The 25,134-nt window shown below is 41.9% G+C and overlaps 2 protein-coding genes across 2 annotated transcripts in view; both read left to right on the forward strand.

Moving 5' to 3' along the window:
* Positions 1 to 8,267, forward strand: part of grm1a (glutamate receptor, metabotropic 1a) — a 30,347-nt gene extending 22,080 nt beyond the window's left edge. The window contains exons 7-10 of the mRNA XM_061753599.1: positions 408 to 576; positions 2,128 to 2,254; positions 3,531 to 4,467; positions 7,402 to 8,267. Of these exons, the coding sequence (XP_061609583.1) occupies positions 408 to 576; positions 2,128 to 2,254; positions 3,531 to 4,467; positions 7,402 to 8,044 (1,876 nt within the window). The 3' untranslated portion in view covers positions 8,045 to 8,267. The remainder of the gene's footprint in view (positions 1 to 407; positions 577 to 2,127; positions 2,255 to 3,530; positions 4,468 to 7,401) is intronic.
* A 2,683-nt stretch (positions 8,268 to 10,950) lies between these two features.
* Positions 10,951 to 24,669, forward strand: LOC133468120 (ras-related protein Rab-32-like). The gene is made up of 3 exons (XM_061753605.1): positions 10,951 to 11,522; positions 19,555 to 19,832; positions 23,516 to 24,669. Exons 1-3 carry the CDS (start codon positions 11,036 to 11,038, stop codon positions 23,663 to 23,665), a joined length of 915 nt encoding a protein of 304 aa, XP_061609589.1. The 5' UTR covers positions 10,951 to 11,035; the 3' UTR covers positions 23,666 to 24,669.
* Positions 24,670 to 25,134: the final 465 nt, after the last annotated feature.

The following is a 25,134-nucleotide window of genomic DNA, read 5'->3' on the forward strand; positions in this document are numbered from 1 at the left end:
GAATCTGTTAGCGTGAACACGCAATTGAGCACCCGCCATTTGGGATCAAAGTAAATCAGGCCCTTGGTGTTTTCCATTGTTTATTACGGTCATGTAGAAAATATCGAGCTGGGATGGATGTAAATTCGTTTCAACCAGAACAGATTCAGCGGCTTTCATCTGGCTTGAGTCGAACGGACAGCGTTTGACAGTCAAAAAGCTCCGGCGTGTCATTCGTTTGTCAGCTGGCGGTTAGTCCTCGCCGGCGAAATGGGCCCACGTCGTGCGCTGGCACAACTCGTTGCCGTGACGTCTGCTTTTGAATTGGCTTCGGCTAAGAAACGCGGGATGGAATCATTATCGATAAATTACTTGTCAGACTCTCCTGCCTCCGACATCCAGGCTTGTCTGTGTTCTCTGCCTTTCAGGTACGATATTATGAATCTGCAGAACGTGGAGGACGGCCGCTACGACTACATTAACGTGGGCTCCTGGCACGAGGGCGTCCTGAGCATCGACGACAACAAGCTGTGGATGAACAGCAGCGACATGGTGCGCTCGGTCTGCAGTGACCCCTGCTCCAAAGGACAGATCAAGGTATGGAGATGCGTTCGCTTACTCTTTCCACCGAATTAGCTTAACTGAACCAAAACATCTGGGGGAGGGACCATATTATTGTAAAGTAACAGTACTCTTACTTGAGTACAATTTGTGGCTACTCTACCCACCTCTGCCTATTACCTCCAAAGGAGAAAAATTGCCAGACTGCCCCTTCAGGTCAATAAAGACGTGGGCATTATCAAAGCATTTCGAACTGAGCTCGAGGCTACGACGGCGCCATCCGTTGGCGATGAGCGACCGTTGCGAGCGCTCCGCTTAGGCCCCGCCATTGTTGCTGTTCCGATCCAACGCCGATCAAGCGGACGCATCGAAGTGCAGAAGAAGTGATTCCGCTCAAGATGCGCTTGAGTTCAAAGCACATTGCTCGAGTGGTTCCTCTCCATAGCTTTCTGGCATTCAGAATCCTGCGCCCGTGTTTCCATTGGCACCTTTGTCACTGCTTGAATGTGATGGGCCTTTTTTTTTTTTTGGCCAGTGAGTCATCGCTTTTGTTCTCCTTGGTAATCATCCAAAGCATCCTTGGCTGCTTGTTTCTCTTTGTCCAAGGACACATCGTGTACACTCATACACATTTGTTGTGTATCTGGTGTGTCGCCAGCCAATCTCTTTTACCGTATTTCCTCAATTGGTGCTCTGATAATTGTCCGGTCGAATACGAAACGCTGCACTTCTAATAAACACCAACTTTTTACATCATGGTAAAAACTAACAGGTGATTCCACTCTGAAATGATTTTGACTATGATTAATTCATCTTGCCACCTCACAGACACACACACACACACACACACATAGCTGTCAAGTTTAAGCGGGAATTCATGCAACCTATGAGGGAAATAAAACACGATTTGAAAATAATTATATACTGGAACAAACATTATTTACATTTCCTTTTTTAAAAATATATTCATTTACTTTTAACAGTTGATGGCAAATATTAATATAATGTAGAAACAAAACATCAATATTACTATATTATTATATTGTAGAAAAAAAATACAAAAAGTAATTATAATAAAAGTAGAATATAGCTGAAAATACGTCCTCCTCTTGAATTAATAGCGGGAGCTCACTTCTGGTGTGCCTAATTATCGCTATGTTGTGATGTTTTCCACCGTAGTTTTGAGTTACCAGCGTGGTCTCGGAATGAATTGGACTCTCATCTCAAGGCACCACTGTATCGCAGCTTGAGCGGGTAAATAAAAAAATATTAAAAAAAATAAATAATTGAAACACTTGCGTTCTCCCCAGTTTTGGGGCTTGCCCTGATTTTCCTCATCCGGAGAGCTGATTGTTTTGAGTCAAGCTTTACACACTAAGTTGCCCTGAGGGACGATGCATCCTCCCCTCACTTTGTTTCCTGACCCACTTATCACCCTGCTTTACATATCACAGCAGCGCTAACAGCTGGCTCGGGTGCGGAGTGCAGAAAAAAGCCGACGTCCTTGTCCTATAAACGGCGTCTCAACAACCGTCGACGTGATGAACGAGGACGCGGTTGACTCGAGCGGCCTGTTTGCGTTCGCAGGTGATCAGGAAGGGCGAGGTGAGCTGCTGCTGGATCTGCACCACGTGCAAGGAAAATGAGATCGTCCTGGATGAGTTCACCTGCAAGGCTTGCGAACTGGGTTGGTGGCCCGCTGACGACTTGACAGGTGGGAGACGCTAAAGCGTGTCCGTCATTGTATTCCCCACGCGTGTGCTCTTTGCCAAACTTGACCGTCGGGGTTTTGACAACGATCTATTAACACATTCACTGCCATTGACTGCTTTACAAGTCAAATATCCATGTTAACTGGGAAGGCTGGCAGTGAATGAGTTAAGTTGAGCTCTCAGTTCCCAGGTGTAAAATCCTATTTTGAACTGTAAACAGTCTACATGTTTGCTGTTACAAGTTGTCCCATCCAATTTTTAACCTTATACAAATAAATGCATTGATTGTATAAATCAGGGACTTTGCACAATATACTGGAGGGCAACATATGCTAAGCGGCTAAATATATTGAAAAGGGGAAAAAGAAATCTTAAAAAGTAATTAGTATTAGTGTGATGGCTTTTAACATTAAAATTGTTCATTTTAATGACAAAAAAATTGGGATATCTTAAAAAATGAAAAGTTAAAAAATCCAATATCTTGTAACATTCAACTTTTAAAAAATGTTAAAAGTAGTGTAATATCTTCTGACATTATTTTCTTTTTTTTTTTTTTTTACAATTTATAATTGAAATTTTTTTATTAAACTTTTTTGGGGGAAAATAATTCTAATAGTTTTGGTATGTGACAGGGTTTTGGGTGTGTGAGCGGATTATTGGTACAAGTGTGATTTTGGCTGTGTGAGGATTTTAAGGGTGTTTTTTTGGTGTGAGAGAGTTTTTGTAGTTTGTGTATGAGATGTTTTATTTTTTACAGCATGAGAGTTTTTAGTTTTAGATTTTTAGTGTGAGTGCAGATTTTTTTTTTACGTGTGATTGTGAGAAGTTTTTTGTTGTTGAGAGATTTTTCTTTTGGTGTGATTGTGAAATGTTTTTGGGTGTGTGAGTTTTGTGTGAGTGAGTTTATTTGGTGTGTGTGTTTTTTGGTAGCCTAAGTGTATGCGTTTTTTTTTTTTTTGGTGTGACTGACATTTTTTTGGGTGTGAGAGTTTTTTGCTGATGCAAGACAGGTGTCAAACTCGAGGCCTGGGGGCCAAATCCGGCCTGCCACATAATTTTATGTGGCCCACAAAAGCAAATCATGTGCATCAACTTCCATGATTCTTGCTTAAATCTGTACCAAAACTTCAAAGAGTCATATGTAATAAATAATGTTAAAATATTGCAATTTTTTTTGTGACCAATCCCCCCCCCCCCCCCCCTTTTATTTATTTATTTATTTATTTATTCTTACAGTAACTGAACAACACCTCTTAACATATTATTTTTGCTTCCCAGGCTGCCAGCCGCTGCCCCTGAAGTATCTGGACTGGGCCGACGTGGAATCCATGGTGGCGGTGGCGTTCTCCTGCGTGGGCATCCTCATCACCTCCTTCGTCACTTTTGTCTTCATCCAGTACCGCGACACTCCCGTCGTCAAATCCTCCAGTCGAGAGCTGTGCTACATCATCCTGGCGGGCATCTTCCTGGGCTACATCTGCCCATTCACCCTGATCGCCCGGCCCACCGTGCCCTCCTGCTACCTGCAGCGCCTCCTGGTGGGCTTGTCGTCAGCCATGTGCTACTCGGCGCTGGTGACAAAGACCAACCGCATCGCTCGCATCCTGGCGGGCAGCAAGAAGAAGATTTGCACCAGGAAGCCGCGTTTCATGAGCGCCTGGGCGCAGGTCATCATCGCCTTCATGCTGATCAGCGTCCAACTCACCCTGGAGGTCACCCTCATCATCCTGGAGCCGCCTGAGCCGATCAAGTCGTACCCCAGCATCCGCGAGGTCTACCTCATCTGCAACACCAGCAACCTTGGCATGGTGGCGCCGCTGGGCTACAACGGCCTCCTCATCATGAGCTGCACCTACTACGCCTTCAAGACACGCAACGTCCCGGCCAATTTCAACGAGGCGAAATACATCGCCTTCACCATGTACACCACCTGCATCATCTGGCTGGCTTTCGTGCCCATCTACTTCGGCTCCAACTACAAAATCATCACCACCTCCTTCTCCGTCAGCCTGAGCGTCACCGTGGCTCTGGGCTGCATGTTCACGCCCAAGATGTACATTATCATCGCCAAGCCCGAGAGAAACGTCCGAAGCGCCTTCACCACGTCCGACGTGGTGCGAATGCACGTCGGCGACGGCAAGTCGGCCGCCGCGGGCGGGACTAACAGCTTCCTCAACATGTTCCGCAGGAAGAAGCCCGCATCTGGCAACGCCAAGTGAGTCCGCTCGCATCTTCTTAACCGTACTGTTACTCCAAGTACACTGATGCCTTGAGATACATGCCACATGTGGCATTTCCCATTTCATTCACAGAACTAATTCAACTCGTATCTCAAAGCACCACTGGACTGATGAACACTCAAATGCTTCAGGAGGCTCACCAAAGTCACACTTTCACTTCACTTTAATGTGAAAGAAATCTTGCTGCTTTCGGCAGGGGTACACTAAAATATATATATATTGAAGTTCCCTCTTTTAAGAACCAACCTCCAGTTTTGTAAATTCCTAGTTTGTTCCCGTGCATTCCCATAAATTCCTGTTAATTCCCATGGGAAGTTTTCAATTCTGTGAAAATGAAAACATTTCAAGCCTGGGTCTGACTGATCATAATTCAAATGAATAACTGAGGTGGGGAGGCCATTATTTGATGAAATATAGTTTTGAATTTTATTAGCACTGCCAATTAATTGTAAGTGCGCAGAGGTGCAATGGTTATTCAGTGATGTGTTCAATTGAAGTGTGGCCACCATTTGAGGAAACACAAGATATTTACAATTTTGATGAGCACTACCAATTATTTGTAAGTGAGATAAAGTGGCGCTTATTCAAGCATGTAACTGAGGTGTGGCATCGACTATAGTGGAGGATGCTATTTGAGGAACTATGATATATTTTTGATAAGCGCTACCAATTATTAGTGAGGTGTGTCAAATATTGTATATTAAAGCAGAAGACTGAGGAAATATCGTATGAAAAAAAAAATTGTCAATGGTTTATAAATTTGCATTGGTGCCTACCTTGAATGCATCATTTGAGTGTTCATCTATGATTTTGATTGTCTACTGTACTTTCCACAGTTGTTTTATGCTGATTAAAATCCCGACAAGCTTTAGAAAAACAAGCTAATCAATAAGACATTGACGTCTCCATGTTAATCGGGAATTAAACTCTGTCTGTGGTGTTTAAATGATTTACAGTAGTACAACATTGCACAGGTCAACTAGCCGTAGCATAAGATTTAGAAGTCTTAAGACTCACTCTTTTGAGCTTCGCAGCAGTGACACAAGGATACATGCGTGACGTAAGGACGTGGGCGGAGTTAATGTTTCCATGTTGTCTCTCACCCCTGCTAAAGTATGTTGCCCTCCTTCTAACCCTCCTAAACAAGCAGCCTGTTGGCAAACGTCCATTTGTCTCACTTCTCTGATGGCTCCACTGGCGACTGACTGATAAGCTAATGGCTACCAGCTAGTTATCTTGCTAGCAAGTGGGAGACAGAACGCCTTGCGAGACCTTCAGTTCACCGAACCGCAAAGGATTTACCCTCTGCATTTTTGCTCTTTATTGGATTTTAGAGGCCTTTTTCTCAACACTTACTAAAAAAAAAAAATGCACCACTGTTGTAGATGTTGCGAAAAGGCAACTACACGCCAAATCCTTTGATGCTAACGGAGCTGAGGTCTTGTAAGACATAAGGGAGATAATACTTCCTACATTCATGAATTCACGTATTGCGCTGCTGCAGGCCTTGAAGGAGGAGGTGGCGCCTCCTGCTGCTTCCGATGGACCACGAATCAACCTCATATTTGACTTATCGCAGCATGAACGCCTCTGACTAATCACACTGTGTGCGCCAGCCCTCCAACATTTGTGCACTAACCTCCTCCGAGGCAGCGCTAGTCGACCGAGTGCATTCATTTTAGCTGACTCATTCAATCTGGGTATTACTGTTCCTTCCATTTTCAATTAGTCGTTGAACAAAACAAAAACAAAAATTGCCTGATTGTTTGGTTTTATATACAAAATGGCAGATTTTTTTACACATTTCCATTTCTGGCTCCGTTTAAAAATACAAAATGGAAAAAAGCTCCACAGGACTGAATTTGCTAGAAATATTTAATTGCTCGTGTTTACAAGACCCTGAAGTTGGGTAACGGGCTTCAGTAAAGATATAGCATGTTAGCCGCAACCGGGTGTATACGGTATGTCTCAAGTTTGGCATATTGGGCTTTTCCTTGAGAAATATCAGGATGAACCTAAAATGCACTATAAACTTTCCAGGTGAACTTACTTTGACGTTCTCAAAATTTTTCAATACACGTGTCCACCTGTTTAGTGTTTCAGTACTTTTTGCACAACTTGCTGTTCCCTAACCAAGAGCTGGTTGGCAAAATTCACAAGAGTTGATTGCTTTTTAAATTTCCAAGGAATGTCCACTTCAATGCCTTTTTGTGACTCTTCCAGTCTCTCCGTATCTTTGTTGTAACCTGCTGATGACATCGTGAGAGTTGTTAGGTGTTGTTTCGGCTTCTCCCTTAGCTGTCATCTTATCATGGTGGAGGGGTTTGCGTGCCCCAGCGATCCTAGAAGCTAAGTTGTTTGGGGCTTTACGCCCATGGCAGGGTCACCCGGGCCCAAGGTGAAGGTCCATACAAACCACGACTCAAAAAAAAACAAACCCTGAAAAAACAACATTTTATTATATTATAGTAACGTTTCAAACACTTTTGTACAACATGGCGGATGGATCATTTGACTGATCGCGGTCATGGTCTAGACTGATTGTGGTGGCGAACAGGCTAACATATAATTCATGCGGGGCGTCATTCAGGATTACCTCTCACACACACACGCACACAAACAACTGAAATTTCAGACTAAACAACTGATTAAACAACAAATAAGACCATAGTCACTTTTTCGTTTTTGGATTTGCGATTGCCAGTTGAAAATGGAAAGAACAAAAAATACAAAGATTCCATTAGTGCAGGAGTTTACGGAGGCTACAGAGATATCATAATGCAGTGTGCAGCGCATTATGAATCGTCTAAGCTCCTAAATGTCAGCCATGTTGTCTTGTTGCTTTCTGGAGCGGCCATCTTGTTTTCCCTCCCCCGAGATGGTAACTTGAGTCTTTGTCTCGTTTGTAGTTCTAACGGCAAGTCTGTGTCATGGTCTGAATCAGGTGCAAGACACCCTCCGAGCGGGGGCAATGTGTGGCACAGACTGTCTGTGCATGTGAGGAAACAGGAAGCCAGCCTGAATCAGACGGCGGTCATCAGGCCCCTAACTAACACGCCCGACCCCCACAGTTGTCAGCCCCCCGCCGCCGCCGCCACCGCCGCCCGCGACCTTGGCACAGACCCCCGCCCGCCCCCGCGAGAGCCGCCACCGCCCGCCCTGCTTGGCGACGACAAGCGCCACCCCGGTCCCGCTCTGTACGTGGGCCCCCTGGTGGAAACGCACCGCTCGCACGCCCCAGCCCCCCCTGCCGGCGAGCCATTGATCTTGACAGAGCTCTCTTTGGCGGCACCCCTCGAGGAGGGGGTGCCCCCGGCTGAGAGGCCGGACCTTTTGCACGACTTCATGTATGATGCCAAGGAGGAGGGGGCGGAGGGGCACAAGCTCGCCCTGGAGGACACCTTGGCTCTGTCCCCCCCGTCCCCCTTCAGAGACTCGGTGTGTTCGGAGGATTCCGCCCCGGGGTCCCCCTCCATGGAGTTCATGCTGGGGGGTCCCCACTACACCGTCCAAGCCCTCCGAGACTTTGCACACAGCTCCTCGACACTGTGAGAGCAAAAAAAAAAAAAAGGTGCACAACATTTGACGAGCTTTGATTACTCCTACTTATTTGTTTATTGATGCCGCCATTTTGCTCGCTTGTGTTTGTGATTAGGCGTCCATTAAAGACACTCATAGAAGAACATGGCTCTGTTCGGAGTCACTCCCCATCCAATTTAGAATGCCCTAAATCAGTGGTTCTCCATTTTTTTTTTTTTTTTTTTTTTTTTTTTTACACTAAGTACCACCTAAAAAAATTTATATTTTGGCTTTCCAAGTACCACCATCATGACCAACATTATAGTGAGTTGGGCATTTTATAGGCTCCGCGGCAAGTAATTGATGCCGCCGAAAAAAGGTTCATAACTGCCTAAAGATGCCACAAGATGGCGGCAAAGCACTATTTCTTTATTAGACAGCACTATGGCCTGACTAAATATAGCTCCTCCCCTCATTTCAACTCGATTCCCTGGCACCAAGATGCCACAAGATGGCGCAAAAGCAATCAGGGGGAAAAAACCAAAACAAAAATTTAAAAAACGCCAGGACAGTTTAATTACAATATATTGATTTGTTCAATATGTAATACGACATGTCCACCAGCTGATGTTGAGCCGCTACGTTATAAATATGCAACAGCCATGACATCATTTTTTTATTGTATTGTATTTGTTTTTATGAATTATTGAACCACTGTATAAAAATGTCTTTATAGTGATTAGGGAGTAATGAATGAGTGAAGGATTCCGAACACAAATCATGTCTGAAGGGCTGTCAGAAAACAACAACAACAGTGCCAAAACTCTTCACCTTCTCATGCCAAATTCACATACGGTACTGTGCAAAAGTATTGGGGCACCTTTCATTTAGTAAATAGGAGCAACCACATTTTGATGAGTATTTAGGTAAACGTGGATTTGTTTTCACAGAATATCCAGCCCTCAGAATCCTAATGGTATCGGCCAACTTTTTGTCATCGTTCATGAACCAGGAAGTAGCTTGCTAATTGCTGAACTAAAACAAATACGGTGCACAACAATTTACTTGAATCATTTTTTTTTTAAATTAATAAGGATATTTAATTACAATTATTTTAATTAAAATAGAGACTATTATTTGATGAAATTCAGTATATACTGAATAGTGACACATTTAGCATTGCTAAAAAAAAAAATCCCGATCTAGTGGTTGTCTCAGACTTTTGCACTGTACTGTAAATAAAGCAAACCATTGCTAAACAAGAAAAAAGTGATATACGCTACAAAAAACACTCAAAAAACAGCACAAGACAGTCCAAATGTGCACATTTTTGCCTTTTTCAATTCACCTTAGCTATCACATCCGACCTCATTTAAATAGACAAAGAGATGGTTTTGTTTTTTCTTAAAAGGAGTGTAGTAAGCTGCTTGTTTTTTCTGCGTCTTGATTGGCAACGCCACAACCACGAGCCTCGTTCTCCGCGCTGTCGGTGGACATAAGACGTGCCAACGCGGGTTGTTGTTCTCGCAGTTACGCAGTTACGGGATGTAATTTTGCTTTCGACACGTGGCTGTGTTTTTCTTTTCGGCTGTGTCATCGTAAGAAGGCAAAAAAAAACAACAACAACAACAACAATGTAAACAAAACAAAACGCAGTACTTGTATTTGTAATACTGTTACGCCATCTCTTGTTTTTTCACACAGGTGGTATGTTTGTAATACAGATACATGTTTCTATATTTAGAATGTCCACAATCTTAAAAAAAAAGAAACCAGTTTATACAATTGCTTTTGAACTTTTAAGCTAACTTGTCAGTAAAAGTACCTGCAATGACTAGTTGCTTCTTGTAATGACATATTTAATTCCACATTAAGTTTCTTCTACTTTTATCAATAGGAATGCGCGTTAAGTATAAGACTATACAGTACATGGTGCCAGTGTATTGTTTTTTTCAAATGTTTTCCAGTCTATGATAGTGATGGTTTTTATGTCCAAAAAAAGTATAAACAGGGTATAGAACCATGTTGAACAATTCTAAGGTGAGCTAGGCCTTTGTTTCTGACTTGTTGAACAAGGCTGTACAATAAAAAAAAAAAAAAAAAAAAAAATTCTATGGAAAAGTCATTGGACAGTTCATTTACTTGCTACATCTACTGTACGCATTGAGCGCTGTATCAAAACTTTACAAGAGTAATAATGACAGGTAGTCTTTTTTTTGTCACCTTATATTGACCTATATGACTAACTACACTTTAACCTTGCTATTCAACTGCATGACTTATTTAGTCCCATTTAATTTTTCATTTAATCTACTAATTACAATCATTCAAGGGAAAATAGTACTACGGTACTTTTCAACCTCAATGTCAAAACAGATGTAAAGTCAACATGCTTGAGATCTTAACTGACTGATTTGTGATCGCTATCTGAAGGATTTAAAAGCGGCAATGTAAAGCAATGAGCAGTAGCGACAATCACGCATCAGATTCAGAGAAGCGAGATATTCCCCATCAATGACCTCGTTTAAGAGAATTGTCGACGTCGGCTCCGAGAATGATTCGGGGTGAATGCTGTACACACACAGCAGGTAAGATGCCATTTTTCTGTTGTTTATTATTAGCAAATGTTGCCTTTTTGTTGTTGTTAGTCTGTTCACAAAACGAGCAATGCGCTATGGGAACACATTTTGACAAAAGCCTGTGCCAATGCTAGCTAGTAATTGGTTTAACAAAACGTTTTTGTTTATTTTCTCTCAATTTGACAATTTATCAAAAGGGTTATTGTGCATATACTGGAATTAACGGTAAAGATTCATTTTTACTTTTGTACTAAAGTACATTTCAGAGTAAAGCAGGTAAAGTATCTACTTAAGTAGTGAGCGTGACTACTTTTAGTCGTAGAGATTTTTTAAAGTAGTAAAGACTTTTTATTTCGGTGACCTCATGTTGGGGCAAAATATTACATAATGCATAATTGCACTGAATACCTCAAAATTAACCATTTCATTGTATCGGGTGTAACTTATGATGTGTCCCGCTTGCCTATGGTTGTGTCAAAAAAACAAAAACAAAACAACAACAACAAATGTTTTGTGCGAGAGAAAAACTTCCGGGTCATGTGACTCCTTTGCAGGAGGAGGAACAAAAAGTGATTTCTCCGTTGTGGACCAGCCCGGTCCGTTACAACCCACTTTTTTCTCTCTTCTTCTTCTCCGCCTCCCTTCTGGTGCGCGAGGAAGAACTCATGACAACCCTTCCATAAAAAGTTGCGTGCAGCACCGTCGTTTTGTGGCGAGCATGGCCGGCGGTTCGGTGTCGGAGTGCAAGGAGTACTTGTTCAAGGTGCTGGTGATCGGGGAGCTGGGCGTGGGGAAGACGAGCATCATCAAGCGCTACGTGCACCAGCTCTTCTCGCAGCACTACCGGGCCACCATCGGCGTCGACTTCGCCCTCAAGGTCCTCCACTGGGACAGCAAGACGCTCGTCCGCCTGCAGCTCTGGGACATCGCAGGTAACACACACACATTATGTTATACATATATATATATATATATATATATATATATATATATTTTTTTTTTTTTAAAAAGAGGAAAAGTCAAGTTTGGTGTGTTTTCAAAAACTCCAGCCACTTCCCAACTCGATGGCAGCTCATCATTGTCAAGAGGAATGTGGGTCACGCTGTTATTATTATTATTATTATTATCCACTCAACCGCAAGAAGCGCCCCACCTCCAAGGGGCCCTCAGCACATTTTGTTTATTGTTTATTCATTTCATTACCTTCTATTTCTACGAATAATTATTGGTCATACATGTTTTCATCGGCAGTCCCGTTTACCGGGCATCCCTAGAATAAATAAATATAAAAACAAAGAGTACAACATGCACAACAAATAAAACTGCACATTAGTAAAAGCATAGAAACTGACGTTACGATGCAAAAAATGAACAACAGCAGCACACAACTGTGCTCTACATACATATTTGGAGCAAATCAATATTTATCTAAAAACATGATGTAAACAAAAAAAAATACATAATACACACCAAGATTGAGATGCTAAATTATTAAACATTATTGTGCGCAGATCGCTTCAAACATGATTTGCTAGTCGAAGTTGGCTGTATCAAGTTTTTCTCTAGCCAATCAATCTAGAGGATGGAAAAATGCTGTCATCATCAAGCCCCACCTTGCTGGCCCTGTGAGGAGGAATTTTGAAATTGGATTATTCAAAGAAACAGTCCCATTGCGCTCTCAACCCAAGCTAAAGTCACTTCCTCCCCGACATCACTTCAGCATACTTCCTTGACACCAATTACTGTACTACTTTAGGTTCTATAGAATGTGAATAGTAAACCTCAAGTAAGCGGGGTATTACTGTCTAATTCAAGTTACATCAGCCAGCATTAATTCCGAAGGCCCTTGGCAGATTAGATTGACATGGCAGCACATAGGGCTTGAAAGAAATCTGATTGGACAAAAAAATAAATCTAACAAGCACATACACGACTGGAAGCAGGGTTTGCCAACCTTTAGTGAGCCAAGGCAAATATTCTTGATTAGAAACGGCACACCATCAAACAAAAGTGTGACAAAAATTGGAATTACAGCTTGATTATGTACCTTGCTGGTAGCATAAGCTAGCTGTATTCACTATACGTCACTGGCAAAGATAGATGAACAAAGATCTATTTTTTTTGTAGTCAATAAATAATGATTTTCTGACCATTTACGTGATATTGGATAAATTCCTACGGCACACCTGATGATCTCTCATGACACATTGAGTTGGCCGATCGAGCCCACGTGTCAAACTTATTCCCCAAAAAAAATCACATTTCGGTACTTACCTTGGTTTTAAGCTTGTAGTGTGATTCACATTGTGTAAAATAAGAGAAAATGCAAAACAAACCGCTTATTTTTTGTGTAACATATTTAATGACATAATCAAAATTCATGGTTATTTGAGTTAATGTCCGGACTCACTAGTCATAGACAGACTTATAAATAAAAATCCACCCTGCTCAAATAACGTCTGTTTGACTCTCTCGCACGCAGGCACGCATGCACGCACACACACACACACGCGCGCACACACACACGCACACACACACACACACACACACACACACACACACACACACACAATGTAAACACTGGACGGTGATACCTAGGAAGTTGACTTTCGTGCAGCACATGCGCGCACACACACAGATACACGTATACAGTATATATTCATGTTTATTGGCTGATTGGCAAAAATCACCTGATTCAAATATTACATAGTCAAGCATGTGAGCCCCCCGCTTCTGTTGCCAAATATGGGCGATCCCCTTTCAGGAGATGTGCCATGTTGATAGCCCTTGTTTGAATCAACCAGCCGGTCAGTCAATTTGACATACTTGAAGTGATTATGAGTCATGCGTTTCTGTTTATGACCCGCTAAATATCTTCTGGAATATTTTCTAATACTGTGCGATATTGATGTTGTGAGCTATTCTGAGAGTTATTTTGTCAACTTTTTTCCTTGCAGTCAATTGTTCTTATTTGCACATTGTTGCGTTCCATTTGCACTGTAACCCATCACCATGGCAACTAATATGCTAACGTTTTGCTGGGCCGGGTTATATATAAAGTACGCGACTACTCGCGTGTGTTGGGTGTAACAAGCAGACTATTCTGCTAGGTTAGGGTCGTTGAGGACAATGCTAAATCCATGTACTAACACGCACTTGAGTAACCTTAGTCCTAACGTAATTTGAACAATAACATTACAGGGTTTTTCCTGGCTCAAATGAAGACATCGGTGGTACCGTTCTGACCCAGCCCCCCTTGACTCAAATGTTATGTTTTTACATATACAGTGAAGCCATTTGTCATGTATGGCAGTATAGTGTCATCCTGTGATGGAGCAGAAAGGGAGATTGTATTCATCATTTGATCACTAGTCTGGAACGTCTTTTAAATTATCAGCGTTCTGAATGAATTGAGTGGGACAGACCATTAGCTAGCAAGATGACACAAAACTACATAACTAATTCTTACAAAACTTGTAAGGGTGCTATATACGTTGGTGGAGTCCACTCAGTAGACTATTAAAGTCTTCTGCATGAGCCAGGAAGTAGCCTGCTAACTAGTACATGTGTTGGACAAACAATTATAACTATTATATTATTATTATTATTATTATTATTATAGCCGGTATGGTACGGTATGGTATGTCTTATACCATCCCTTTGTGAGCTAGGAAGTAACTTGCGAACTAATTAGACAGACAAACACAAAAAAATGTTTTTTCTTTATTTCCCCAACTTTAGAATCCAAAATTGTATGGTCCAGTTTTCAAACGTTATTAAGGACTACATTCTACAATGATGTACCTTCTGCAGGACACAGTGAGGCTAAAATAAGTATAAAGGTGGTGTAAAAGAGTATAAAGTGCAGGTTTACTCACCAAGTCATTAAATCCCGCCAGAAGGCTATTTAAAGAGAGAAGGTATTAACAGACGCGTTTATTGTCTGCGTTAATGGTCATCACGCGTCGGCAGGAATGATAGTAATCAGCGTGACGCCGCCAAATGTCAAGCCCCCTTTAACCCTTAATTGATACTCTCACTTGGACAGCATTGCTATTTGCTAAGTCAAAGGAGACAAAATGGTGCACTTGATAACTCCATTCAAAGAAACACGTCATACCTTATCGTCACCATCACAAAGTACAGCTGGGAAATGTTCCCATTAATTTCCTTCTTTTTATGCTATTGTGACAAAAGGGTGTCTAAGCATACATACTACAAAAATGTTGTTAGCACTCATGCTAATGCTTTCTAAGCTCTGAGCAATAATGTTAGCTCTGAAACTAGCGCTAAAACTACTGTGAATAACAAAGTTAGCATGGACAATAACGTTAGTATGAACATTAGCGCGACAAAATTAGATTAGCATGACCACTGTTGTTAACATACATCTGATCAATAGCATTGGCTGACGCAACTATGAACAACAACATTCTGGTGGACACTATAGCGCTACTGTAACTCTGAACGCTAACATTACCGTGGATACTAGTGCTAACATAATGCCAAACCATTCTGAAATCAAGGACATTTAGCAATAATTTGACTCTGAATGATAAAGCCAAAGTGGAAATTAACACTAACAGAGTAGTAAACAATAAAATTTGCATTTGTCCATGTGCTGACGCGAATTTGAAGAATATCATCAGCTTTGACACCTGTGCCAACACAACTTTAAATCACAAAGTTAGTATGGACACGGCTAACAACTATGAACAATGACGGTAGTATGGACGATGGCACTAAAATAACTGAGCTGTCTGTGCTAACGCGACATTAGAAGCACCCATATTCAAGACTGAGCACTGAAGTAGGTGATCCGGGGTTGCCATGGCAATGACGGCTGACAAGTATGGATTATTTAGAAGCTGCGTTATTTTAAGACCAAATCATTTCGCATTGTAGCCTAAAATCCAGTCCCCTGTCCTCAGTTTGCCCCTCATCTCTTCTCAAGTGTGACGTGTGTACACGTGAGCGTTATCACTGGAATTCCTCACATTTCGTCAGGTCAGCCGAAGGTGAGCGTGGAACGAGAGCATGTTAGCTGTTAGCAGTGCGTTGCTCATGGCTCTGCTAATCTGGGGTAAGATCACATGGCAATCATGTGCCCATAACTCTCTCCATGACTGCAATCTTTATTATGTGACTATTATAGCGGCGACTAGTCACGGCCAGCGAGGCCTCCTCTGCTGGAATAAACACTATCAGAAGCACTGCAGATGGGATAAAGAGTCTCAATGGGCTTCACAGGCCTTCCGTTGACAAAGACTGATGACATCCCCTGATCAAACCCCTGCAATCGGGCAGGGAGAAACTCAAAAGCCCATTTGGGGAGGAAAGAAGAAACTTTGCGAAGGCACCACAGATTGTGGACAATCGGCAGCATCCGTTGCACAACAGCACTTCAAGGCAAAAAGGAGCAGTGTTGGGGACCATGCGTACCAAATGCACTGCCCGTCACTGGACTATATTGTACAAAGTGTGTGGGGGGGTCTACTACTACTGCCGCTGTTGCTGCTGTTACTTATATGGCTGCGTCTGGCTTGGACAGTTTCCATGGCAATGCACACACCCACACAATAGCAGCGCTTACCAGCGTCGAGCATCTATGGATAATGATGATGATCGTCTCACTTTCTCCCACGCGCAAAAAAAAACAAAAAACATAGCGCTCCCCGTTAATATTAATGATCTCGTCGACATGTGACCAACTGCTTCATTTGTAGTCTAATGTAGTGCACATGCGAGTTTGCACAGTGCTCACACACTCGCACTGTCTTTGGTCCATTTCTATGCTAATTGGGTTAGCGGCATATGACACTCGTTAATGCTTTTAACTGTTCTAACTTAATTTATTCGTTGGAACAATGCGCCGTCTTTGTAAAAAGTAGAATGGCATTTGGCGAAGCGCAGCCCTCCGCCACGGTTCGAGTGTTAACAAAACTTTTTTTTTTTTTTTTTAAATGTTGTGTGTCCTTATGTTGGCCAGAAAGCTACTAGCTAAATAACTCCCTAAATCAAATCAAATTAAACTAGCTAAATGACAAGATAGGTCTATAACTAACTAAGTGGATAGCTAGATACTGTCGATAGCTTTGTAACTAAATAGCTTGCTGACTGAAGGACAAATTAGATAGGGACAGTTATACAGCTAACTCTGTAGGTAGCTAACAAACCAACCAACTACATTGCCAGATAAATAAATGGGTTAGATGGGCAAATGTGACAGGCCGTGATTGCTGTGGATGCGCGGTGAGATCTTAAAACATTTGCTACAGCGAGGAGCTATGTCACATTTTCAAGCGTTTGAGAGTTTGACAGCAAAAGAAAGGAACACTTATGTTAAAAGCGTAAACTAAGTCAGAATTTGATCACAAATTCTGTCAGTTTAAGCTGGGTTTACCCCATTTTATTACAGCTGACTAGGTTTCTTTGGCACAGTGACTGCTGTGGCAAATGTTTTGACAATTTAAAGAAAGAGCTGTAGCCCTAACAAACTAACTGAATAACTAGCTCGCTAACATACTAGATTGCTAGATGGCTTTCTAACTAACTAGCTAGGCAACTAACGAATTAGCTTGCTAACGATAGCCTGGCAATAGCTCGATAGCTTTGCAAGTAACTGGGTAGCTAGCTAGCGAACTAACTAACTCGGAAACAAAACTCAACAAATAGCTATATATAGAGCTATATCACTATTTATCTTACTAAGTAGCTAGGGAGCTAGATTGCTATTTAAATAACTTTTTTGTCTGTGAATAAAAAAAACTAACTCACTTAACTAAATAACTGACAATGTTTTTGGGGAGCGGCAGCAGCATAATTGCATTTCAATGGAGAAAATTGATTGATATACGATAAAATAAGAGCTTGGTCACAATACAAATGAAACTTGTAAGTCAAGGTACCGCCGTACATGTTTAAATGTCATCCACATATTTTATTATTTCAATAAAAACATCATCATGTAAGCACATGAGGTCATGCTTCATGGAGTTCGTCGTGATGAAACGTTTGTGACTTGTGTGCCGCGTCAATACCCTACGCGAGTCATTAGCCCGTACGGCTAGCGCTTGTGCGTGCACGCCAGCGTGTCGATAGAATCGCTCGATGCGAGTCTTCGGAGACGTTCCCTGGGGGAGGACGCGCCGACCGGCTGACAGACTCACTGTGATATCGATCGAGCGTTAACGACTGCATGTGTCACAAAATCAAAGCCAGCGTCTATTGCGGTTGCAAAATTAAAAATGTTTCTCATGTTCCAGCAGTGGGGGGCCCTGCGTTTGGTATGTGGGCCTCCAGTCAGGACTTAACCTGCCACTATCACCTTACATTTATAGAAACCATCAATCCTGCACAAAAACGCAATATAACAGCATGTAACTGTGCTCCATAAATTATTTGGTGTAGTTCAGAATCAATATTGATCTAATAACATGACAAAAACATAAAAAATATACATCATACACACCAGAGATGGTGATTATTAACAGTATTAATGCGTGCAGATCACAACAGATGTGTTTTGCGAGTTGAAGATAGTTGTAAAAAGAGCACTGGGCAGATTAGATTAACATGGCAACACATAGAGCCCGACATTTTATTGGATGGAAAATCCAACATATGCGACTGAAAGCAGTGCAGGCAAGAGAAACACACAAAAATAACTGATAATAGACTAATGGGAATAAATTAATACAATATCCTGTGACAGTTGTGTTATGGGCTCGGTAAATATTTGAAAATGTCTGCACAAATCTTATTTCCGTAGTAAAGTTTTTGGAATGATTTACAAAAGTTCATACAAGTCTCGCGCAAAGTTCGGAATGGTAATGCACTGACGCTAATTCTATCACAGAGCACGAGTTGTCCTGTCTGGGCCACTGATATGATAACTAAATTAGGTGATTTGAGGTCACAGCGGCAATGAGAGATTCTATTTTCTGAGTTTCATGCTTGTGTACCATCAATTTGATGGCATAAGATGTTATTTTGAGGTCTTACATATTGTTGCCTTAGTTGCAATCGTTCTGTCCGTTTGCTTTATGAGATCTGCAAATGGAATTTATCCGCTCTTTATGCCACTGTGTCGAGTCTCTTGTGCATTCACCTGGGGTTGCACGGGCTAAAATTAGACTACCAATTATGAGCAATTAGCATTAGGCCTTTGGGCCCCACAGTGGATTCACTCCCAAACACCCTGCTCTGCGTCACACCGCTTAAGCCACGAAGCGGCATGTCCGCTCAGTGTGGAAGTGGAAGTTGTTACGCTAGTCAATTACACAACACAGTACTGGATGTCATTAGAAGTTATTGTACGGTAAAACTGCTTTTCAGGAATGGGTAGAAATTGAGCTGGATCATTGAATGCAGCATCTGTGAGTCAAGTGAGGCACCGTCAAACATCGCGGCTAAACTAAATCAACACTAGAATGACAGACAGTAGACGGAATGCAAAGAAATATACTGGTTTTGTTTATTTGGTTTTATTTATTGAATTTTTTATTTGTTGTCTCAATGGTTGCAAAATTTGAGACAGTAATTATTTTTCATCTACTAGCACATGTGCGACCAGTAAATTTGCTGCTATTTATTTTTCAAAATATTATGAAATATTTTTGGCAGCTGGTTTGCTAACCTTTACCTCCAAAAGAAGATGAAAGTGGGGTTGTCTATGACTATATATTTCCATGACATGCATAAGAAGTTTGTCGTTCAACATTTTAGCAGCGGCCCTTCGAGCCACCTCATACGCTCGTGGTAATTCCATTGTGCTGTATCGCCTCAGATGTTCTCACAGACAGCCTATACGGAGAGAAAAGGCTTATTATGACGGCAGATTACTTCTCCGCACGGATTAGGCCCCTGGCATATTAAGCAAAGTGGGGCATGGTTTTTTTCGGCTGAGGCAGTGAAATTGTTGAGGGTTTGAAGCCTAATAATGGAGTTCTGCCTGTGCCGCAGGTCAGGAACGCTTCGGGAACATGACGCGGGTGTACTACAAGGAGGCAGTGGGGGCCTTCGTGGTGTTCGACGTGACCAGGGGCTCCACGTTCGAGGCCGTGTCCAAGTGGAAGCACGACCTGGACAGCAAGGTGAAGCTGGCCAACGGAAGTCCCATCCCCTCGGTACTACTGGCCAACAAATGCGACCAGAAGAAGGAGGGCTACAACAACACGACGCTCATGGACAACTTCTGCAAGGAGACGGGCTTCCTGGGCTGGTTCGAGACATCCGCCAAGGTGAGACGCCCCAACGGCGCACGGCATACATCAAAGTCTGTTTGAGTCATCAAATTGAAGCCGAGACAACACACAGTGGAAACTGAAAGTCAAATTCAGAATTTGACCATGTCCTCCTCTTGTTTCTCTGCTGTAAGGGGCAGTGCAACCTTTGCCCCGTCGTGCTACGGAAGCAGCCTCAGCCTATGCTAATCGACTAGCCGATATAATGTACTCTTTTATTGCGCTCTGTGATGTCTTTATATCCATCCATCCATTTTCTGTACCGCTTATCCTCACTAGGGTCGCGGGCATGCTGGAGGCTATCCCAGCTATCTTCGGGCAAGAGGCGGGGTACACCCTGAACTGGTCGCCAGCCAGTCGCAGGGCACATAGAAACAAACAACCATTCACACTTAGGGTCAATTTAGAGTCTTCAATCATCCTAGCACGCATGTTTTTGGGATGTGAAACCGGAGTGCCCGGAGAAAACCCACGCAGGCACGGGGAGAAAATGAAAACTCCACACAGGCGGGGCCGGGATTCGAACCCCGGTCCTCAGAACTGTGAGGCAGATGTGCTAACCGATGTCTTTAAGATACAGTGCTATTTTTCTTCATTAAAAACACTGTTTATGCACTTCTTACGGTGCCGGAATGGATTCATGGCATTTCGTTTAACTTTAATGGCAAAAAATTGACTTATGATGATAGATTGATAAATTGAGTTGCGAGCTTGGTCACTAAACAAATTAAAACATGTAAGTCACCCCATTTTGCACATATTTGACTCTGTCATAACAGTTTCGGGAAGCACCTTCTCTGTCCCAGTATGACTGTGTCATTTCCATAAAGACATTTTTGGATAACACTGCTGGTTAGTTCCATTTCCTCCCACCGTCACTTCCTGCAGATGCCACAAACATGTGTCCCAATACTTTTTTTTTTTTTTTTTTTTTCCCCGTTCAGCGCATCTCGTCGTGCGGTCGAAATGTTTTCAGCCAACGCACTGTGTAGTCGTTGCGATGACGTGTGCACTTCCCCTCATGGGAAACAACCGCAACTCCTCACGCCGGGCAAGCAGAGCCCACTTCTCCTTTCTGTGTAGCGCAATCGTGCCGGTTACGAAACCTGCAGTGTGTTTTGTTCAACACAGATGGTTTCAAACTACTTGAAGATGTTTTGAGCCTGTGTGGAGTTTGCATGTTCTCCCCGTGCCTGCGTGGCTTTTCTCCGGGCACTCCGATTTCCTCCCACATCCCAAAAACATGCGTGGTAGGTTGATTGAAGACTTTAAATTGCCCGTAGGTGTGAATGTGTGCACGAATGGTTGTTTGTTTATATGTGCCCTGTGATTGGCTGGCGACCAGTTCAGGGTGTGCCCCGCTTCTTGCCCAAAGATAGCTGGGATCGGCTCCAGCACGCCCGTGACCCTTGTGAGGATAAAGCGGTACAGACGGATAGATGGATGGATGTTTTTTTCCCCATTTAAAAAAAAAAAAAAAAAAGTCTGTTGGAATGTTTTCCCTCTCACATGGAAGCCTTTTTAAAAAAAAATATATTGATTGATTTATTTATTATTTATAAGTAATTACAAAAATATTACATTAAGTAATACTTTTGTTGGCCTTGGCAGTGGTCTGCGCTCTACTGAGTGTCATTCTCATCATGCTCTCTATGGCCATTAACTGGAGTGGTTCAGAATCAAAATTGATCTTCAATTAAAATTAAAATACATCATGCTCCCCAGAGAGGCTGATTATTAAATGTATTAACGTGCAAATCGCAGCAGGCTTTTTTAAAAATTTTAATTTAAATGTGTGTCAAATTTGACTTGCTCTGATCAAGCAATCAGAGGATGGAAAAATGCTGACATCGTCAAGGATATGTTTGCTGGCCATAGGAGGACGAATTTGAAATCTCATTGTTTAAAGAAACAGTCCCACTAATAATACAGTTGAAGTTACATGGGCCACTGATTCTTAAAGCACAGGGGAGATTATATTGACATGGCAACACATATAAACTGAAATCGGATTAGACAAAATAAAAAAACTCCAACATACAAGTCGAAAAAATGCTACGAAATGACGATAATAGACAGCTGAAAATAAATGATGTAATGCAATTTCATGGAACAAATATTAGCAAACAAAATGTAAGCAAAAAAAAAACAACAACAAATTACACAAAAATGCAAATAAAAGCCTCAGCGCAGTACTGTAGATTAAATGTTTTAATATCTAATGTGTTCTCGGTTGCCTCATTATTACGCCACTTCCTTATCTCATTTACGGACACACACCCTGCACTCACCGTCATGTGAACGGTGGGGGGCGGGTGTTGGGGGGGGTGACGTGCACGTTCGTCTTTGTGCGTGACACGTCAACCAATCGCTTCCATTGGAATGGCGTTACGTTCGTCCGCTGCTTGTCATGAGGGGAAGTGAGCGAGCCGTTTCGGTCAGGAGGTTGTTCTGGTTCTCCCATGCATAAAAAAATAAAATAAAAAATGTCGATCATATGACTCGAGTCACATGCCTGACTGTGAGCTTTGAACAGCAGATTGGACAACTCAAGTCACAAGTTTTCATTCATAAACAATGATTAACTTGTCTTTGTGAACAATATATATATTTTGAAGATACACAGTGCAGTCAAGGGGCAGGGAAAAGGCCATTAATATGTATTATCTCTTCAACCTACGGTGTGCTTCTGGCTGCGGTGTGAAGGACAAAAAAAAAAAAAAAGAAAAGAAAAGAATGTCTGTTTTCACTTAGTCTCAGCTGGCCTCAGGCTGCCTGTGAAAATCATTTGCCAGCTGTTGCCCAAACCCAAGACTTTCATAGAAAGATGTGCACTGGACTAACAAAGCAATTCTGTTGTCTGGGCCGTGAGGGGGCTTCCTTGACACCTCATAAATTGTTCACATTTGTCAACATGAGATGGTCATTAGTAACCTAGGAGGGCACAACCGCACAATCGTGCTGTGATTCCGACAAATATCGATAACCTTTTTCACACTGGTTGCAAAAGTTGGTATTCTTCCACCTCCCCACTATGTTACTGTATGGAAATTTCATTAATCTATTCCAGTCCCCCAGTGTTTTTAAAAAGAAAAAATAGCACACAATAGTATTGTACATTATAAAAAACATAGTTATAACAAAAGCAAATTGAATATAAAGAATTAAACAGTTTGTGCATCATAATTTAGTGCTACAATTCAATTCATTGTGCTGCTCCTTCTGGTGTGCCCGCCTTGGCCACCGGGAGGCAGTATAATACAGTCATGCAAATATCCGTTGCTTCTAAAACCGCGACTAACGATGCGACCCGTTAGCATGTCAATGGCCTTTTGCTTTTTTCTTTTTGGGGGGGGGGGGGGGGGTAGCATTAAGCTAAACAGAGTTTTCTAAGAAAAACTGTCATTCTAAATACACAGCATGTACTTTTCTTTGTTTTACGTTTAGTGTGACGGTAAACTTCAACTGGGAGTCGCGATAAACATCTTTTCACCTCTTTTTGTGAAACGGCGGACATTGTCTGTCTGTTAGCAGGAGGAATTAGAGGCGCTTAAAAAAAAAAAAAATTTTTACCGCCCATGCGGGGTACACCCTGAACTGGTCGCCAGCCAGTCGCCCGTGCCGCCCTATTTCCAATCGAAACATATGGAATGCCCATTCACCCTTCGCTCCTCCCGCAGGACAACGTCAATGTAGATGAGGCGGCCAAATTCCTGGTGGAGAACATCTTGGCCAATGACAAGGGCTTGCCGTACGAGGAGAGCAACGGAGACCGCATCAAACTGGACCAGGAGACTGTGCCGGCGGAGAGCAAGCCGGGCTGCTGCTAACGCTCAACACGTCCACGCTAACAGTCACACACACACACGCACACACAAGTGCAAGCCAGGGTGGAAATGTTTCGGGAAAGCTCCGGGAGGACTGAGGCTCGTTTAACCTGCAGTTGTATTTTTTTTTAATTCTTAAATAGTATCTTTCCCTAGAGCAAAATGTTATGTTGATAGCCTCCAAAATAGCTTCAGTCTCTATCTGTCACCTCCAAAGCACTCTGTGTCTGTTTTCTCGACTGTTTTCCCCCACCACTAACAATTAACTGCAGCCCCTAAATACTTGAAGCTGGCTCGTCGGCCCTGGACTTTACCTGACGACAAGGGCTGAGGCTATTTTTCCATTATTATGATGGTGATGATTGAATTAGACTACCTGCAGACTGCCTTTTTTTTGTGTGTGTTTGTGTTTTTAAGACTCTTGAGTGTTTTCCACTTTGTACACAGAAGGGCTATAAAGCTTCTTTCTTTTTTGAGGTATTTTAAAGTGCACTCTTGTTTATGTCGCTCTATATTCAATTTGACTCCTATGCCACACAGTTAAGCATTAACTGTTATTGTGCTGTTTGTATAGCTGTAAAAGTGATTCATGCAGCAGTTCTGACATATTTTGTTGTATTTCCTCAAATAAATGTCTCTGCAAGTCAATAAATAAATCCCCCTCCCTGACTGCTATTTGAGGAAATACAGATTAAAAAAAATATATATATTATTTCAATAATACACATGATTTTGAACACTTTAAGCACAAACACTCTATTTTAGGAAGCTCGGAGTGGAGAGAAGGATATAGTTGAATTGTGGTATGTGTGTTAAAAATGCGTCACACTCATGCATTATTTAATGTCTGAGATTAAAAAAATAAAAAAAAATAAATATATTATCTCCTTGTTAGGTTTACATGTGAAAATATGGTGAAGAGATTCCATATTTTAACTGCTGTATATTGACTGCTGGTATTGGTAAATGTTCTCATGCTGGCTAGATTAAATTGTATTTATCTTGTGCATTGGGTTTCGGTGTGGATTCTCTGACATTTCAACAGCGTTGCTGATATTTACGCACCCTAATACTGATCACAGTTGCAGAACTTGTTTTGTTATGAAATTTTCTATTTACGTGCAATTTGAGCCTTTGCTCAATTAGGTTCAGTTTGAAATATTTTTGATTAAGGGCATATTTAAACATCACATGTATTTGTATTTTTCTTGATGGTTATTATTATGATGAATATGGTCAAATGTATAAAAAGTCAATTCCTTATCAGATCAAGTATAAGATTATACCATAATTTAAAACCGCTTCATTTTCATTATTGTCACACAGAGACAACAAAAAAGGCCCAAGCGATGGAAAAAAAAAATGCATTAGCTCATTTAAGCTCGCTCTGTTTGAAATTACTCCCTACACTCATTTAACACAGGATTGTTTTATTTATTAAGGAAATCAGCTTAAAACAGTGTAACTCTTAT

The sequence above is a fragment of the Phyllopteryx taeniolatus genome, chromosome 18, assembly GCF_024500385.1.
Source record: "Phyllopteryx taeniolatus isolate TA_2022b chromosome 18, UOR_Ptae_1.2, whole genome shotgun sequence".
Classification (NCBI taxonomy): domain Eukaryota; kingdom Metazoa; phylum Chordata; class Actinopteri; order Syngnathiformes; family Syngnathidae; genus Phyllopteryx; species Phyllopteryx taeniolatus.